General features: G+C 42.7%; 1 protein-coding gene across 1 annotated transcript in view; it reads right to left on the reverse strand.

Annotated features, from left to right (window-relative positions):
- Nucleotides 1-17575, reverse strand: part of LOC124590259 (proline-rich protein 2-like) — an 81308-nt gene extending 63733 nt beyond the window's left edge. The window contains exon 1 of the mRNA XM_047131636.1: nucleotides 17437-17575. Coding sequence (XP_046987592.1) covers nucleotides 17437-17575 — 139 coding nt within the window. The remainder of the gene's footprint in view (nucleotides 1-17436) is intronic.
- Between the last annotated feature and the right edge of the window lie 2823 nt (nucleotides 17576-20398).

The raw sequence follows: 20398 nt of genomic DNA on the forward strand, positions 1-20398 counted from the left end.
TATTTTCCTTCAAGATGACGCCAAGTCTGTAACTAGTATAAATAATTTGTTCCAATTTTCAAAGTTGTAAAGTCCTTTTTCATACACCATGTAATACGCTTGCCCAAGTATTACCAGCAAGTGTATGAGAAAGTATTTAGAATGTTCTCAAAATTCCACATTTACTTCGAATTATTGTGCGTTCCTCTGAGGCATCATGCTTTTTTGTTTTAATCTGTTTCTCATGTACTTCACTGTGTAGACTGAATAATGTGCTAGGGTAGTGTAGTGAAATCTCGCAGCTGACTCCTCCTGCTCGTTTCATCATTCGCGAGTTGGCTATAAATACACAAATCAAAAGAAGTTTTGAATCACCCCGGTTCCCAGAACTCCTGAAGATAGACGTTGACTGTGGATATTGTATTACAGACACAGTCGCTTCGACTGTTAGGAGACGTCACAAAATCTGCCCAAAGATGTAAACAAACCATGCATGAGCAGCCCTCAATAGACGGAGGGGGTCCGACAGCCGATCAGTTCCACTCCTTCCACCAGGAAAGAGGTGTGCGGCTCGCGTTGTCTGTAGTTCAGCCATGCCTAGACGGTCAATACCTCAGTTCGATCGCATCCGCCGGCCGGTGTGGTCGAGCGGTTTAGGCGCTTCAGTCTGGAACCGCGCGACCACTACGGTCGCAGGTTCGAATCCTGCCTCGTGCATGGTTGTGTGTGATGTCCTTAGGTTAGTTAGGTTTAAGTATTTCTAAGTTCTAGGGGACTGATGACCTCAGATGTTAAGTCCCATAGTGCTCAGAGCCATTTGGACCATTTTTTTTTTTTTCGACGCGTCCACATTGTTACTTTGTGCCAGGAAGTGCTCTCAAAAAGGAAAGTGTCCAGGCGTCTCGGAGTGAACCAAAACGATGTTGTTCAGACATGGAGGAGATACAGAGAGACAGGAACTGTCGATGACATGCCTCGCTCAGGCCGCACAAGGGCTACTACTGCAATGGATGACCGCTACCCACGGATTATGGCTCGGAGGAATCCTGACAGCAACACCACGTTGTTGAATAATGCTTTTCATGCAGCCACAGGACGTCGAGTTACGACTCAAACTGTGCACAATAGGCTGCATGGTGCACGACTTCACTCCCGATGTCCATGGCGAGGTCCTTTTTTGCAACCACAAGACCATGCAGCGTGGTACAGATGGGACAAATAACATGCCGAATGGACCGCTCAGAGTTGGCATCACGTTCTCTTCACCGATGAATGTTGCATTTGCCTTCAACCAAACAATCGTCGGCGACGTGTTTCGAGGGCAACCCAGTCAGGCTGAACGCCTTAGACACACTGCTCAGCGAGTGCAGCAAGATGGAGGTTCCCTGCTGTTTTGGGGTGACATTATGCGGGGCCGACGTACGCCGCTGGTGGTCATGGAGGGCGCCGTAAGAGCTGTACGATACATGAATGTCATCCTCTGACCGATAGTGCAACCAAAGCGACAGCATATTGGCGAGGCATTCATCTTCATGGACGACAATTCGCGCCCCCATCGTGCACAACTTGTGAATGGCTTCCTTCAGGATAACATCGCTCGACTAGAGTGGTCAGCCTGTTCTCTGGACATGAACCCTGTCGAACATGCCTGGGTTAGATTGAAAAGGCTGCTTATGAATGACGTGACCCACCAACCACTTTGAGGGATCTACGCCGAATCGCCTTTGAGGAGTGGGACAATCTGGACCAACAGTGCCTTGATGAACTTGTGAATAGTTTGCCACGACGAACACAAGCATGCAGCCGCGCAAGAGGACGCTCTACTGGGTATTAGAGGTACCGGTGTGTACAGCAATCTGGACCACCACCTCGCTACATGGTGGTACAGCATGCAATGTATGGATTTCACGAGCAATAAAAAGGGCGGAAGTGATGTTTATGGTCACCTCTATTCCAATTTTCTGTACAGGTCCCGGAACTCTTGGAACCGAGGTGATGCAAAACTTTTTTAGATGTGTGTATTTCTTTCAGACACGTTGTACCAGCTCCCATTCCCTTCGTTCTCGTAGGTTTTGGTTCATTGCAAGGCGAATGGCGGAACTGGATACCCTACCCCTAATTTTCCCAACTGGGATTCCCTCTGCTGAAATACCAGCTCACCTTATACCTGGCCGAAAAGTCCATGAGTGTAAAGTGGATGGTTTGTCGAACAACCTGATCTGCCTGACTTGCCCAGGAGCGCCGTCCGAGTACTTTGGTATATGGGCTCCACAGTCTCCGGCTGCTCTTTACAAAATAATAATGTGATAATGGTTTTTATTTTTTGGCTTCTGACTGCATTCACACTGTCTTCTGTGAAAATACTATCATGGCTGTGAAGTAGCCTCTAATATACAATAACCAGAACGTACCTACAAGGCACAAAATCTTTTAGGGGTCAAAGTACTGCGACGTGGTTGCCGTCAGTGCAGGGGCAGCTCATCATGGTGTCGTTGTGTCGCTCTTCCATGTCATTCAGTGAACCCATATACGAGTTGCTTGTCGGCCAACTCTTCGTCAGTAGCACTGTCCATAGTACTGCTGTGTGTTACTGTTAACGCACAGCGAACGCTGCTGGAATACAAAACGCTAGAAGGGGCTGAGAAGTAGTGAATGCAAACTTGACCCAACGAGTTAAAAAGGACATTACTGTTATCAACAGGAGGTACCGTGATCGAACGTAAACAAGATACATGGTGCACTCCGTCGACATTTGCGACATTACTTCCTACTTTCCTACAGTCACACTGCAGTTTTTCATTCAGAACATAATTTGTAAATACGCCGCATAAACAGGGCGTGGGACATCCATTATAGGCTGTGATCACATAATGCATTAGACACTTCAGTTAAAATTTACGAGCTCTGACATCATGGTGGACATATAAAACTATTCACTGACATTTCGTTCCCATAAGTACGGGACATCTTCAAAGATGAGCCGGCCGAAGTGGCCGTGCGGTTAAAGGCGCTGCAGTCTGGAACCGCAAGACCGCTGCGGTCGCAGGTTCGAATCCTGCCTCGGGCATGGATGTTTGTGATGTCCTTAGGTTAGTTAGGTTTAACTAGTTCTAAGTTCTAGGGGACTAATGACCTCAGCAGTTGAGTCCCATAGTGCTCAGAGCCATTTTGATCTTCAAAGATGAATCAGCAAGACATCTCCCGCAAATGGCAACTAAACCTTATGAATAGTTTTATATATCGACCACTGCCTCCAATTTTCTAAGATTTAACGGAAGTAAGCACCAGCCGTGAAAGCCTATGTTGTATTTTCATTTTTGGAGGGTACTTAAAATCCATAGGACCGCCAAGTTACAGCTCACCCATAACGGTGAGCGAGAAAAGTGGAGAAAAGAAAAGAAAATCAAGAAACAATAAGTCTGTTTCAGGTAGGTTAGTTGGTTACTTACATGTTCCATAGATCATTGAACGATTCTTTTATCGAGTCAGCTTACTGACTATGTATACATGGTTAGTGATAACATTGTCGGTAAATTGGTAGTCATGCAACTACACTTAATAATAAGTTTTCTCTGGCTACCAGATTTTTAGAAGAAATTCGTCAATGGAATATAATTAGTTACCCAAGAGAAATAATTATAAATTAGGTTTAAAATTTGCTTCGCTGTCTGTCAGACATTTTATCTTATTTATCTTATATGATGATCAAAAAATGTTATGCTTCATACGGAACTCCTCTCTGAGCCGCTGACAGGTTTACAGTGGGTAATAAAGGTCACTTTTCCCTCTAGTGTTGTAGATATGTCCATCACTCTGCTCCTCAAATTGTGATGGATTATTTATGACGAATTTCACTAGCGAAAATATGTATTGCGACGGTGCAGTTAAAATGCCTCTCTCCTTGAAGTGGTGCCCACGTGACGTCCGTGGCTGAACATCACACAGTATTTCTGTGCAGTCCTAAAGCATCGACTGCACACCACCAGAGCAGCGCGGCGAAACCGCGTCAAATAGGCGCGCCAATGGAAGAAGCGGGCTGCGCCCCACCTCCAGCAAGGCAGAGTTCAGCTCCCCCTGTCAATGCCAAGCCCCTACCACGCCGTAGCGGAGAAGCGAGGCAACTGTCCCCCAATTGAAGCAGCTGATCGCCGCCATTTGCAGAGATGAATCCTAGTACCGGGGTTGTGATTTGACGTATATGGGACGCAACAAGAGCAAATTGAAGCACAAATTAAACACATGTTTGTTTAAAAAAGTACTGAGTATTCGAGTCTATTTTATAAGCATACTTAAATGAATGAAGTTTCCTAATTTGCGAAATACGTGTGCATAGAGACGCGAAATTTAAGAATGTAAGGCTCTTTCCTGACAAGGTGGAGGGAGTTTACATCGAGTTATTTGCATTACATCATCATCATCATCATTTAAGACTGATTATGCCTTTCAGCGTTCAGTCTGGAGCATAGCCCCCCTTATAAGGTTCCTCCATGGTCCCCTATTCAGTGCTAACATTGGTGCCTCTTCTGATGTTAAACCTATTACTTCAAAATCATTCTTAACCGAATCCAGGTACCTTCTCCTTGGTCTGCCCCGACTCCTCCTACCCTCTACTGCTGAACCCATGAGTCTCTTGGGTAACCTTGCTTCTCCCATGCGTGTAACATGACCCCACCATCTAAGCCTGTTCGCCCTGACTGCTACATCTACAGAGTTGATTCCCAGTTTTTCTTTGATTTCCTCATTGTGGACACCCTCCTGCCATTGTTCCCATCTACTAGTACCTGCAATCATCCTAGCTACTTTCATATCCGTAACCTCAACCTTATTGATAAGGTAACCTGAATCCACCCAGCTTTCGCTCCCATACAACAAAGTTGGTCGAAAGACTGAACGGTGCACAGATAACTTAGTCTTGGTACTGACTTCCTTCTTGCAGAAGAGAGTAGATCGTAGCTGAGCGCTCACTGCATTAGCCTTGCTACACCTCGCTTCCAGTTCTTTCACTATGTTGCCATCCTGTGAGAATATGTATCCTAAGTACTTGAAACCGTCCACCAGTTCTAACTTTGTTCCTCCTATTTGGCACTCAATCCATTTATATTTCTTTCCCACTGACATTACTTTCGTTTTGGAGATGCTAATCTTCATACCATAGTCCTTACATTTCTGATCTAGCTCTGAAATATTACTCTGCAAACTTTCAATCGAATCTGCCATCACAACTAAGCCATCCGCATATGCAAGACTGCTTATTTTGTGTTCACATATCTTAATCTCACCCCGCCAGTCTATTGTTTTCAACATATGATCCATAAATAATATGAACAACAGTGGAGACAGGTTGCAGCCTTGTCTTACCCCTGAAACTACTCTGAACCATGAACTTAGTTTACCGTCAACTCTAACTGCTGCCTGACTATCCATGTAAAGACCTTTAATTGCTTGCAAAAGTTTGCCTCATACTCCATAATCTCGTAGAACAGACAATAACTTCCTCCTAGGAACCCGGTCATATGCCTTTTCTAGATCTATAAAGCATAGATACAATTCCCTGTTCCACTCATAACACTTCTCCATTATTTGTCGTAAGCTAAAGATCTGGTCCTGACAACCTCTAAGAGGCCTAAACCCACACTGATTTTCATCCAATTGCTCCTGAACTAATAATCGCACTTTCCTTTCAACAATACCTGAGAAGATTTTACCCACAACGCTGATTAAAGAGATACCTCTGTAGTTGTTACAATCTTTTCTGTTTCCATGTTTAAAGATTGGTGTGATTACTGCTTTTGTCCAGTCTGATGGAACCTGTCCCGACTCCCAGGCCATTTCAATTATCCTGTGTAGCCATTTAAGACCTGACATTCCACTGTGCATTACATAATCACATGAAACTTTTAAAGTAGCAGACAGTACGATTATTATTTAATTCACGTAATTTTCCTGTCAGGTCTTCTTTGCTTTTTGCCAACTACTGTGTACATTTTGCACGCTTACTTTTGTTTATCACAGTATTGTCTACACTCGAATTTTGGTATGATTAATTGTAATAACCCATATCACTTTAAATACGGTAGGAATTTCATTCGCACATTAGTTTTTAATACTGATAGCACCTCTAAAAGTGGTTGAGTTTGCAACATTTGATCAAATATTTGACCATTTGGGAAGTGTAATCACCACCTGACAACACATGTTAAGTATATAAACGCAATGATTCGACCTGCCTCTGATTCATACTTAATATATATTTGATTGCCTTGGTAATCTGGAAAAGGAACGTTCAAAATTATACACACTGACAGTATTTCCACACTATTTAACCTAGCCCTATAATGCACGATTTCCAGAACACTATACCTTTCTCAAATGAGTTGCAAATCCAAATACTGTCGGTATAGCATCGTCCTTCAGTTGACGTCTATTTACATAATTTTCCATGTAACAATTCTCTTCAAAATGAAGAGAGCACAGCAAATGATTTGCTGTCGGTTGGAAGTTCTCTCTCCGAGTAGCAACTATCCATTTCCGATTTAGAAAATAGTTTGTAAGGTGATACCTAAACAAAAACAAACGCTCGTTATGTATTATATCTCCATGAAAATACTTTATACACGTAATAGAAAGTAACAAACAACCAGAAATGACTGACCTGTGAAATGTAACATTGTTTCCGTCTTCGTCTTTGCTTCCATTATACTGTTACAATTAAAAGCAGCACACGAACGAATCCTGTTTACGCACTGTTTCCCTGCAAATGGCGGCTTCTATCACGTTCAATGTGGGGACGCGACACTAGCGCCAATGCGCGGACTAGTTTTTATTTCGTAAGTCTATGGTCAATGCTGATTTAACCAGCCGCCCATCGGTGGTTGGCCCGAGTTCGGTCGCAGTATTCGAGAGCATCAGTAGTAATAGAAGCACGTTACTTAGCCTGCGTTGTGCGAGTAGTAATAGAGAGTAAAGTACTTGTACATAGGAGGCACATGAAGCGTAAGAACCAAGTTAAGTTTCTTTTCTTTTTAGAAATAAAGTGATCAGTTAATCTTAAAGTTTCATGTACACATCATTTTGGATTCTTGCCACTGGCCATCGCAGCTTTTCTCAAAAAAATGGTTCAAATGGCTCTGAACACTATGGGACTTAACTTCTGAGATCATGAGTCCCCTAGAACTTAGAAATACTTAAACCTAACTAACCTGAGGACCAGGATTCAAACCTGCGACCGTAGTGGTAGTGCGGTTCCAGACTGTAGCGCCTAGAACCGCTCGGCCACCCGGGCCGGCTCAGCTTCTCTCCTTCCTTGTTTGTCTCTGTGCTTATTCCCACAATAGTAACCGACACAACAATTTTAGTCCCCGCTTTTGGGCAACCAAAATTACTCCGCGCAACATTGTTTAGGCGAAATAAGTAGAATGTCTCAGGTGGCGGATACGCTTGTTTCCAAGATCAGCAACTATACGAAGAGCAAAAGTAGCTGAACTTAGTTGTTTGGCAAGCTCACTAATGTGCTTTTTACAGTTCAAGTTTTCATCAGTATGTAAACCTAAAGATTTGGAACATTATAACCATATCACTGAATCCTGCTCATGTCCTACGCCAACTGTTGGTATGACGCTATTTGTTTCACAGAACTGAATGCAGTGTGTTTCTTGAAAATTAACGGAGGCTCGATTTTCAGAGAACCACTTAATAATTCTTTGGAAAATATCATTTACTAGCTCTTCTGCTGGTTTCCATCTACTTGGATTCATTTATCGTCTGGAAAAGGTACTAGTTATGCTTGTGGAATGTAACGTGCAAGCTCATTCAAAGATATAAGGAATAGGAGTGGACACAGACTGAAACGTGTGGGACACCCTTTGCGATTTTACCCCAGTCGCTAAAAATTTCTACTGTTTCGACGTTCTCTGAATTATTCAACACAACCTTTTTCACTCTCTTTGTCAAGTATGATTGTGTGTAAAGCTATCAGTTCCATAAAAACTTGAGTTTTTCTAAGGGTGTGTCATCATCTGCACCTCCGAAGACATTGAAGACATCACAAAAAATACCAAAAGAAGCTTGTGCTATTTGATGAGCGATTGTGCAAATAATATTCTCAGCCGAGCAACGTTTCTGGAATCCAAACTGTGATATGCTAACAAGGGAACCTCCCCATCGCACCCCCCTCAGATTTAGTTATAAGTTGGCACAGTGGATAGGCCTTGATAAACTGAACACAGATCAATTGAGAAAACAGGAAGAAGTTGTGTGGAACTGTGAAAAAATAAGCAAAATGTACAAACTGAGTAGTCCATGTGCAAGATAAGCAACATCATGACAACCTCAGCGCAGGAGTGCCGTGGTCCCGTGGTAGCGTGAGCAGCTGCAGAACTAGAGGTTTTCGGTTCAAGTCTTCCCTCGAGTGAAAATTTTACTTTCTTTATTTTTGCATAGTTATTATCTGTCCGTTCGTTCATTGACGTCTCTGTTCACAGTAATAAGTTTAGAGTCTGTGTTTTGCGACCGTATCGCAAAACCGTGCTATTAATAGACGAAAAGACGTGCCTCTCCAATGGGAACCGAAAACATTTGATCGCAAGGTCATAGGTCAACCGATTCCTCCACAGGAAAACACGTCTGATATATTCTATACGACACTGGTGACGGCATGTGCGTCACATGATAGGAATATGTTGTCGATCCACCTAACTTGTACACTTGGCGAATGGGTAGAAAGATTCTTCTACCTTGCCCGATTTAGGTTTCCTTGTGGATGTGATAATCACTCCCAAAAAAGTGATGAAAACATAAGAATTTGTCACATGAACTGAAAATAAAAAATTAAACTTCTCACTCGATGGTAGATTTGAACCAAAGACCTTTCGTTCCGCAGCTGCTCACGTTACCACGAAACCACAGCGCTCCTGCATCCCAAGTGTCCTTGATGTTGCATATCTTCCCATGAACTACTCAGTTTGTATATTTTGCTTATTTTTTCACAGTTCCACACACCTTCTTCCTGTTTTCTCAATTGATCTGTGTTCAGTTTTTCAAGGCCTATCCACTGTGCCAACTTATAACTAAATCTGAGGGGGGTGCGATGGGGAGGTTCCCTTGTAAGTAAATTATTTCCACAGCGTGCGACTACTGACGGCCTGTTGCAGACTTACGCGGATGGTCCGCGCTCCGCGTTCCGCGCGCGGCTGGTACTCACGTATTCGAATGGGGCACCACACAGTTTAGACGTCTGTGCAAATATAATACTCGGCTTTCAAGGTTTGATCGAGGCAGATCAGAAAAAGTGTGGTAAGTTGACGCATATTTCTCTTGCGTTTTTATTGTAGTTCTATACAAAATACAATGATTTACAATTATAGAATTATAGAAATTCACAAGTTCAATTTATGCACAGTGCAAGCACTGATTATGTAGAAAAATTGTACACAACCGCAAATTTCTGTCATTGAGATAAGTGGCCTGTGTTCAGTGAATTTTTGATTCCAGCGAGGCCACAGCTCCTCTACCGACAAAATATTCCGCAAATTTATCTCGTACAGTATTACCCGATTTACTGACAGGTGTAGTTCCTGCCACATCTTCGAAGCCGCTTACTCTAACAAAATTATGCAAAATGCAGCACGTTTTGACAATAGATACTGCTAGATAAAGAAAAACCGTCCACTTGTGGCTTAATATTCCGAAAGTATATTCAATAAACCTTGGGGCTCCGGTAAGTCGGTAATTGAAAATCTTTTTGTGAGTCATGTTTTTTCGCGCATACGGCCTTAACACATGCCTTCGTCTGCCACAAGAACATATGGCACTGAAGAGTCGTGTCTACCTGTCTGTGGCTTTGGTGGGGGTCACGCTAATTTTAATTTTCCATTTTCCCTCAAAAGACGCTGTTTTTAAATATATTTGAATCACAGTTCCTTCCGTATCCTCCGACATCAATGAACGTGAAACAATAGTTAGTGTCGCAGATGGCCATAAGAATAATGGAGACATAGTTCTTGTAATTGAAGAAAAGTGATCCACTTTTAATAGGCTTTACTAGACGAATATGTTTTCCATCCAGGGCTCCGATGCAATGAGGAAAATTGGCGACATTTTGGAAACCATAGCTAATTTCGTTTCATTCGTCTGTTGAGGGCTCAGGCATGCATTCTTCTCTTAACGTAGTTCAAATAGTGGCGCTCACCTGCCTCGTAATCTGTCCAATTGTTGATGCACCCATTAAATAAGAGTAATGCAGACCTGTAAACGTGTTTCCGCTTCCAAGATACCTGTAACGTGTAAAGCATATATTTGATACTTATGTCCATTCACAGAGGAAAGTAGACTTAATTCTAGATATTATGTCGGCTTCGCTGACATAAAACCTTAGATGTATTTCTTCTTAAACTAATATATGTACGCGTCCTCAGTAATGAAAGACTTATCGGCCTTGTTATTTCAGTTGACAAGGTCCAGACGAGATGGAAAACCGCACAGGATCCCTATTCTAAAAGCCTCACTAGAATAAATCAAACGAGGTATGGATTAGCAGCAACTGAGAGACCAAAATAACATCTACCATGAGCAGTTACACTTTCTTGACCGACTCCGAGATGCACCAACAGAGAGTAACGTTGACTCAGTATCGGTCGTGCAAGATAATCTGTGTAACAACAATGCACTCGTAGAAAACAGTCGAGACGAACCCTCTGAAGAACAAACCGATGATCTCCAACTGCGTTGGTAAAGTACCAGAACTTCAAGCGCTGATAGAAAGCACCGAATCTGAAATCGTTATAGGTACAGAAAGCTGGCTTAAGCCAGAGATAAATTCTGCCGAAATTTTTACAGAGGTACAGACGGTGTTTAGAAAGGATAGATTGCATGCAACCGATGGTGGAGTGTTCGTCGCTGTTAGTAGTAGTTTATCCTGTAGTGAAGTAGAAGTGGATAGTTCCTGTGAATTATTATGGGTGGAGGTTACACTCAACAACCGAACTAGGTTAATAATTGGCTCCTTTTACCGACCTCCCGACTCAGCAGCATTAGTGGCAGAAAAACTGAGAGAAAATTTGGAATACATTTCACATAAATTTTCTCAGCATGTTATAGTATTAGGTGGAGATTTCAATTTACCAGATATAGACTGGGACACCCAGATGTATAGGACGGGTGATAGGGACAGAGCATCGAGTGACATTATACTGAGTGCACTATCCGAAAATTACCTCGAGCAATTAAACAGAGAACCGACTCGTGGAGATAACATCGTGGACCTACTGATAACAAACAGACCCGAACATTTCGACTCTGTATGTACAGAACAGGGAATCAGTGATCATAAGGCCGTTGCAGCATCCCTGAATATGGAAGTTAATAGGAATATAAAAAAAGGGAGGAAGGTTTATCTGTTTAGCAAGAGTAATAGAAGGCAGATTTCAGACTACCTAACAGATCAAAACGAAAATTTCTGTTCCGACACTGACAATGTTGAGTGTTTATGGAAAAAGTTCAAGGCAATCGTAAAACGCGTTTTAGACAGGTACGTGCCGAGTAAAACTGTGAGGGACGGGAAAAACCCACCGTGGTACAACAACAAAGTTAGGAAACTACTGCGAAAGCAAAGAGAGCCCCCTCCAAGTTTAAACGCAGCCAAAACCTCTCAGACAAACAGAAGTTAAACGATGTCAAAGTTAGCGTAAGGAGGGCTATGCGTGAAGCGTTCAGTGAATTCGAAAGTAAAATTCTATGTACCGACTTGACAGAAAATCCTAGGAAGTTCTGGTCTTACGTTAAATCAGTAAGTGGCTCGAAACAGCATATCCAGACACTACGGGATGATGATGGCATTGAAACAGAGGATGACACGCGTAAAGCTGAAATATTAAACACCTTTTTCCAAAGCTGTTTCACAGAGGAAGACCGCACTGCAGTTCCTTCTCTAAATCCTCGCACAAACGAAAAAATGGCTGACATCGAAATAAGTGTCCAAGGAATAGAAAAGCAACTCAAATCACTCAATAGAGGAAAGTCCACTGGACCTGACGGGATACCAATTCGATTCTACACAGAGTACGCGAAAGAACTTGCCCCCCTTCTAACAGCCGTGTACCGCAAGTCTCTAGAGGAACGGAGGGTTCCAAATAATTGGAAAAGAGCACAAATAGTCCCAGTCTTCAAGAAGGGTCGTCGAGCAGATGCGCAAAACTATAGACCTATATCTCTGACGTCGATCTGTTGTAGAATTTTAGAACATGTTTTTTGCTCGAGTATCATGTCGTTTTTGGAAACCCAGAATCTACTATGTAGGAATCAACATGGATTCCGGAAACAGCGATCGTGTGAGACCCAACTCGCTTTATTTGTTCATGAGACCCAGAAAATATTAGATACAGGTTCCCAGGTAGATGCTATTTTTCTTGACTTCCGGAAGGCGTTCGATACAGTTCCGCACTGTCGCCTGATAAACAAAGTAAGAGCCTACGGAATATCAGACCAGCTGTGTGGCTGGATTGAAGAGTTTTTAGCAAACAGAACACAGCATGTTGTTATCAATGGAGTGACGTCTACAGACGTTAAAGTAACCTCTGGCGTGCCACAGGGGAGTGTTATGGGACCATTGCTTTTCACAATATATATAAATGACCTAGTAGATAGTGTCGGAAGTTCCATGCGGCTTTTCGCGGATGATGCTGTAGTATACAGAGAAGTTTCAGCATTAGAAAATTGTAGCGAAATGCAGGAAGATCTGCAGCGGATAGGCACTTGGTGCAGGGAGTGGCAACTGACCCTTAACATAGACAAATGTAATGTATTGCGAATACATAGAAAGAAGGATCCTTTATTGTATGATTATATGATAGCGGAACAAACACTGGTAGCAGTTACTTCTGTAAAATATCTGGGAGTATGCGTGCGGAACGATTTGAAGTGGAATGATCATACAAAATTAATTGTTGGTGGGGTGGGTACCAGGTTGAGATTCATTGGGAGAGTGCTTAGAAAATGTAGTCCATCAACAAAGGAGGTGGCTTACAAAACACTCGTTCGACCTATACTTGAGTATTGCTCATCAGTGTGGGATCCGTACCAGATCGGTTTGACGGAGGAGATAGAGAAGATCCAAAGAAGAGCGGCGCGTTTCGTCACAGGGTTATTTGGTAACCGTGATAGCGTTACGGAGATGTTTAATAAACTCAAGTGGCAGACTCTGCAAGAGAGGCGCTCTGCATCGCGTTGTAGCTTGCTCGCCAGGAATGTAAAATTAGAGAGATTCGAGCACGCACGGAGGCTTTCAGACAGTCGTTCTTCTCGCGAACCATACGCGACTGGAACAGGAAAGGGATCTAATGACAGTGGCACATAAAGTGCCCTCCGCCACACACCGTTGGGTGGCTTGCGGAGTATAAATGTAGATGTAGAAGTAGATGTAGATGAACTGAATGTCAACACCGAAAAACAATCCTTCCAGAGGAAGAGGCCTATCAAGAACACAACACTTGAAGATAATTTACTTACATTATTAAAAGATGGTAAGGAAAAGGAGGAAGACGACGACCGAGCATTCTTTGTTTCGCTGTTGCCCTCTGCGAAGACATTAAATGTTGATCAGAAGCTATTATTTCGTACTCGGGTACTTCAACTGCTTATGTCGATTAAGCAAACAAATCAGGCTAATTTAAACATACACTCCCCAGCTCCCATCAGCTCTTTCCACTATCCACCGACCTCTTTTACCTGCGCCCCACCTTCAATATCCCAACAGCATCCTAACCAATCGATGCAGTACCACGAGCATCCGTCCGTACAGACACAAGTTGCGACTCTCGACCCCTCTCCAGCCCAATCAACGTCATCGTCATCTTGGAATATGTTACAAAAATTATAGGAATTCAGTAGTAATACACTACATATGTAATAATGTCTGTTGCCAAACGAATGTAATACATAGTTGTAGCAAAGCTTTGAATGATTAAATATATTATTAAAGTTAATCGTCATCCGTATACATATTCATATTCTTACCTTAAGGTTACTGCTACTCGTTCTGTCGGGATAATAAGTATCTTTTTGAGATTTTCAAGTGTTAGGTTGTCTTGTATTCTACCAAGAAGCTCGTCAAAGCAACGAATAGACATGCGAAAATATTATTAAATTTGCCTTCGTCTTTGCGCAATTCGGAATACAGTGTGACGAACGCTCCTTTCGTACATCTTTGTTCCACCATAGGATGCAACGTGGAATTTCTCTTTTTGTATATCATATAGGCTGAAGTGACTGTTACTTGCAGCGAGCTCATCTCTATACATGCGATCAAGCAGAACGATGTGTTACACCACAGATGAGATCCAGCACAGTGCAGGGAAGACCGCGTCCACTCGACTGCACACAACCGCGCGCAGCCGCCCGACTGTGTGAACCACGACGCGCGCGGAACGCGGAGCGCGGATCATCAGCATAAGGCCGGTATTCCACTATCAAATTTCTTTGTCAAGGATTTGATCAGAGATGTGATCAAGTATTCCGTCAAATATATTTGACAAAGATCTTTGACGTAGCGCTAGAAGGGGTATTACACTGTCATCAAATTTTTCGTCAAAGTTCAAGATGGCTGACAACAGCTTGTTATTAACCGCAGCAGTTGCACGTACCGCAATTGAATTGTGTGCGCATGCGGAAAAGGAGTGGGGGAGAAAAAGGAGCCATACATATGAGGTTGACAGTCTTAAATTCCTGGGGTTACAACTTGATAATAAATCCAGTTGGGAGGAGCACACCACAGAACTTCAGAAACGCCTTAACAAATCTGTTTTTGCAATGCGAGTGTTAGCAGACACAGGCAACATAGAAATGAAAAAGCTAGCATACTTTGCCTACTTTCAGTCCATAACGTCATATGGTATAATATTTTGGGGTAAATCTTCCAGTCAAACAAAAGTTTTCAGAGTCCAAAAGCGTGTAATACGTTTTATTTGTGGAGTAAATTCACGGACGTCCTGCAGAAACCTCTTCAAAGAACTGGGTATACTAACTACTGCCTCTCAGTATATTTAATCCTTAATGAAATTTGTCCTAAGTAATATATCTCTTTTTCCAACAAACAACTCAGTTCATACATACAATACCAGGTACAAAAATGATCTGCACAAGGACTTATCTTAGTTCAAAAAGGGGTCCACTACTCAGGAGCACTCATGTTCAATAATTTGCCAGCAAACATAAAAAATTTAGTTACAAATGAAGATCAGTTTAAAAGGAGCCTGAAAGACTTACTGGTGGCCAACTCCTTCTACTCCATTGACGAAATTTTTAATAGAAACAAATGTTGTATTGTATTTATTCATATTATAAGTATTGTTATTTCAGCTTACAAAAATTTGACATGTTCCACATCCACGAGGATCTCCTCAGCACGGATCTATGGAACGAAAAACCAATCTAATATGGGTGAAGCCGTGGGTTTTACGACGACACGATAAAAGCATTCAACAAAACTTGTTACGTGAGCTTACAGTGGAAGACGTCAAGTCGTACATCAATTACTTAAGAATGGATGAGCTTAAACTTCTGTATGTGCTCAGTGAAGTGTATCCTCATATCACATAGCACAATATTCACTTAATAACTGCTACATCTTCATAAGACAGGCTCACTGTAACACTCCGATTCCTTGCTACAGAAGAGGGTTAGGTTAGGTTAGGTTAGGTCATGTCAGGTCTCCAATCTTCTTAATCTGTTTTTGTATTCAGGGTGCCTCACGTTGTAAAGCACCTCATCAGCTTCATACATCTCTATTAATTTTGCAGTTGTCGGCACACACCAATTGTATTTAGCGGCGATGTTTATAAAAACACTACAGACGACAGAACGCTGCAGCGATGCTAGCGCTCCATGTGGTAACATGTCACATTGCAGTGAGCAGAAGACAAGCGATTTATTTCATCAAATCGACAGCGAGGCCCTAGATTTGATTTTTTATTTTTTTATTTATTTATTTATTGTTCCGTGGGACCACATTTAGGAGAAGTCTCCATGGTCATGGAACGAGTCAATACATGAAATTATAACACGATTGTAGAAACAGATAAAATGAAAAATAAGAAACATATTCAGGCGACAAGTCGTTAGTTTAAATAAAGAAAATCAAGAATGTAACACTGGAATTTGCTTAATTTTTTAGCTCTTCCAGGAGCTCCTCGACAGAATAGGAGTGAGCCATGAGGAAACTCTTCAGTTTAGACTTAAAAGTGTTTGGGCTACTGCTAAGATTTTTGAGTTCTTGTGGTAGCTTATTGAAAATGGATGCAGCAGAATACTGCACTGCTTTCTGCACAAGAGTCAAGGAAGTGCATTCCACATGCAGATTTGATTTCTGCCTAGTATTAACTGAGTGAAAGCTGCTAACTCTTGGGAATAAGCTAATATTGCTAACAACAAACGACATTAAAGAAAATACATACTGTGAGGGCAATGTCAAAATTCCCAGACTATTGAATAGGGGTCGACAAGAGGTTTTCGAACTTACACCATACATAGCTCGAACAGCCCGTTTTTGAGCCAAAAATACCCTTTTTGAATCAGAAGAATTACCCCAAAAAATAATACCATATGACATAAGCGTATGAAAATATGCGAAGTATACTACTTTTCGTGTTGAAATGTCACTTATTTCAGATACTGTTCTAATGGTAAATAAAGTGGCATTTAGTTTCTGAACAAGATCCTGAACATGGGCTTTCCACAACAGCTTACTATCTATCCGTACGCCTAGGAACTTGAACTGTTCCGTCTCGCTTATAACATGCCCATTCTGTCTGATTAAAATGTCAGTTCTTGTTGAATTGTGGGTTAGAAACTGTAAAAACTGAGTCTTACTGTAATTTAGCATCAAATTATTTTCCACAAGCCACGAACTTATATCATGAACTACATTATTTGATAATGTTTCAATATTACACACAAGATCCTTCACTACCAAGGTGGTGTCATCAGCAAACAGAAATATTTTTGAATCACCTGTAACACTAGAAGGCATATCATTTACATAAATAAGAAACAGCAGTGGCCCCAGCACCGACCCTTGGGGAACGCCCCATTTAACAGTGCCCCATTGGGACTGAACATCATTACCACTCTCAATATTGCGGAGGATTACCTTCTGCTTTCTGTTCTTAAAGTAGGAGGCGAACCAATTGTAAGCTACTCCCCTTACTCCATAATGTTCCAATCAAATATTGGACGAAATTTGACAAAGTTCCTATTACACTATTAAATATCTTTGACAAAGTTTTATGACAAAGATATTTGACAAAGAAATTTGATAGTGTAATACCGGCCTAAGTGTGCAACGACCCTAAGTCTGCCTTGCCTCCTTTCTCGCGATGTGAGGTAGCCACTGTCGCCAGTACTCGACCTGTGCTGAAGCGTCGACAGGGGCTGCCCACGCGAAAGTAGGCCAGCAGGCACCTGCCGCACCTGCCACCAGCTGATGGCCGCTGCCGACAGCAGCCAGTGTGCGCGGGCTCGGCCCGGTAACGGGCGGCTCTTTAAGCAGGTAACGCTGCTGACTCACTCTTCGTGCTCGCCGAGAAACCTGGGCTCGTGGGCTAACCATCTGGAGACGAAAATGAGTGCGGTCGAATTAATCCCTCGTCTTCAGAGACACATATTAAATGGTGCTATCAATTTTATTCACAGAAGTTAAAATCTTCTGGGTTATTAGGCCGCGTCATGTTTCTTCTAAAATGTTCGACCCCTCTGCTGGGATCTTCCTCAGGATCTTGTAGTGTCCACTACTGCTACAACACTGTGAGAGACGAGTGTCGCGTCCACTTATAAAGGGGGAGTTTTCTGGCGTTCGTGATGGAGTTAGTGATAGTAGTGGTTAAAATTCATATGGCTACCATTGGTGAGCCATAGTCTTTGGCTAATATTCCCGCTCTGATGCAGAGCGTCTCTGACAGTATTCTACTAGTAGTGGACACCAAAAGATCCTCAGGAAGATCCCAGCAGAGGGGGCGAAACGTCGAACATTTTAGAAGAAACATGACGTGGCCTAATAACCCGGAAGATTTTAACTTCAATGACAACGGCCACGAAAGCCTGCAGATGAGGCACAGTTTGCTTCCTTTGGATCGTGAGATAGTATTTGAAAATTTTTTTCGAGAAGATTTCTGTAATCTGTGTCGATAGGTGATGCCAATCGTCGAGTTATCTCTCTGTGAGGCAGTGCTGTGGTAGCGTGCTTCAACTCTGGCGAGTTCCGCACGGTTTCAGCCGATGACAGCAGTAGGCGGTTAAGCCGGGCGGTGCAGCAGAGAGACTTTAAAAATCACACATTTGTTCTAGACGTCGAGGCGATGAGTTTGAAATAGTTTCAAGACGGCAGCTGCAGTGGTTGTTCATAGGCAACGTTTAGCACATTTCACTCGTATGACATTCGATTTCGCGCATTTATTACATTGCTGTAATTCCGCGTGCTGAACCGGTGGTGAACTGCGAACGGAATCTGATATTTCTACGTCTACATGCATATTCCACAAGCCACGGTATGGAGTGTGGTGGAGGGTACCTTGTCCACTAATAGTCATTTGCTTTCCTGTTCCACTTGCAAACAGAGCAAGGGAAAAATAGCTGCTTACATGCCTCTGTACGAGCCCTAACTTCTCTTACGTTCGTTGGCTTTACTTGAAATGTACCTTGCTAGCTGCAGAATCGTTCAGCAAATGCCGGTTCTCTGCATTTAGTCAATAATGTTCCTCGAAAACAACGTACCTTCCTGCGAGAGTTTCCCACATCAATTGTGATGATGATGTTTGGTTCGTGGGGCACTCAACTGCGTGGTCATCATTTTATTATGATAATCATTTCTCCCCACCTAGGTGGGTGTCAACGAAATATCTTCGCATTCGGAAGAGAAAGTTGGTGACTGAAATTTCGTAAACAGATCTCGCCGCAAAGAAAACCGCCTTTGTTTCAGTGACTGCCACCCCAACTCGCGTATCATATCAATGACACTCTCACCCCTATTGCACAATAACACGAAACGGGCTGCCCTTATTTGCACTTTTACGATGTCCTCCGTCAATCCTACCTGGTAAGGATCCCACACCGCGCAGCAATATTCCAGCAGAGGACGGACAAGTGTAATATAGGCTGTCTGTTTAGTGGGTTTGTCGCATCTTGTAAGTGTTCTGCCAAGATACCCTCTGACCGAACACGCTGAGCTATCGTGCCGGTGCCACAAGACCACGAGCTGCGGACCCCACGTGACTTCTCGTTGCATCCACGTGCGTATTGATAGAACCTAACGGTAATAAATCTAGCAGCTGACCTCTGAACTGCTTCGATGTCTTCCTTCAACACGACCTGCTGGGAGCCCCAAACACGCGAACAATTTTCTAGAATGAGTCGCACAAAGGTTCTATACGCGTTTCCGTTGCAGATGAATCACATATTTCTAAAACTCTCCCAATAAACCGAACTCGGTCATTCACCTTCTCTGCTACACTCCTGACGTGCTCGTTCCATCTCGTATCGCTTTGCAACGTTACGCCTAAATACGAGTATTCAATCGACCTGACTATAGCAAGCAGCATGCTACTAATACTGTAATCTAACATGACTGGATTGTTTTTCCTAATTTCCTACTCATCCACATTGACTTTCATTTTTCTTCATTTAGAAACAACTACCATTCATCACATAATCCAGGAATTTTGTTTTAAGTCGTGTTGCATCCTCCTACAGTCACTCAACGACGATACCTTAACCTACAATACAGCATCATCAGCACAGAGCCACTGATTGCTGCTCACCCTGACCTTCAGACAATTTATGTGTGTCGAGAATAACATCTGCTCTATCATACTTCCCTGGGGCACTCCTGACGATACCATTTTCTCTGATGATAGTAGGAGCGAGATATTACAGAGATTCAGACAACGTTTACCTTTCGCAATGTGGAAGCTGATCACAGAATGGTGACGTAGTTACCCAGTCCGCTGCAGTGAGCTCTTAATTTTATAGTTTTCTCATGCACTTTTGGCCCCTGTGTAGAAAAAATGTGTCTCCGTAGTTGCTAGAAATTGGATTCATGTTTCGTGGCTCCAGGCAATCCCGGGATAGTTCCTTTCAAAGGGCACAACCGATTTCCTTCCTCATCCTTAACACAGTCAGAGCTTGTGCTCCGTCTCTAATGACCTCGACGTCGACGGGATGTTAAACCCAGGCTTCCTTCCTCCCATGTTTCACGTGTATTGTGGGTTCCACTTGGTTTATATTTACAGTTTGGTTATCTGTTGTGGAATCATTGATCAACATTTCACTGTCTCATGAAATAGTACTGAGAACGTTGCGCACCAGTAGGCAAATGTATGATATATTTACCACAATACAGCACAGAAGCTTTAAGCACTTGATTATAGCATAATTTAGT

This window comes from Schistocerca americana, chromosome 2, assembly GCF_021461395.2.
Source record: "Schistocerca americana isolate TAMUIC-IGC-003095 chromosome 2, iqSchAmer2.1, whole genome shotgun sequence".
NCBI classification, from domain to species: domain Eukaryota; kingdom Metazoa; phylum Arthropoda; class Insecta; order Orthoptera; family Acrididae; genus Schistocerca; species Schistocerca americana.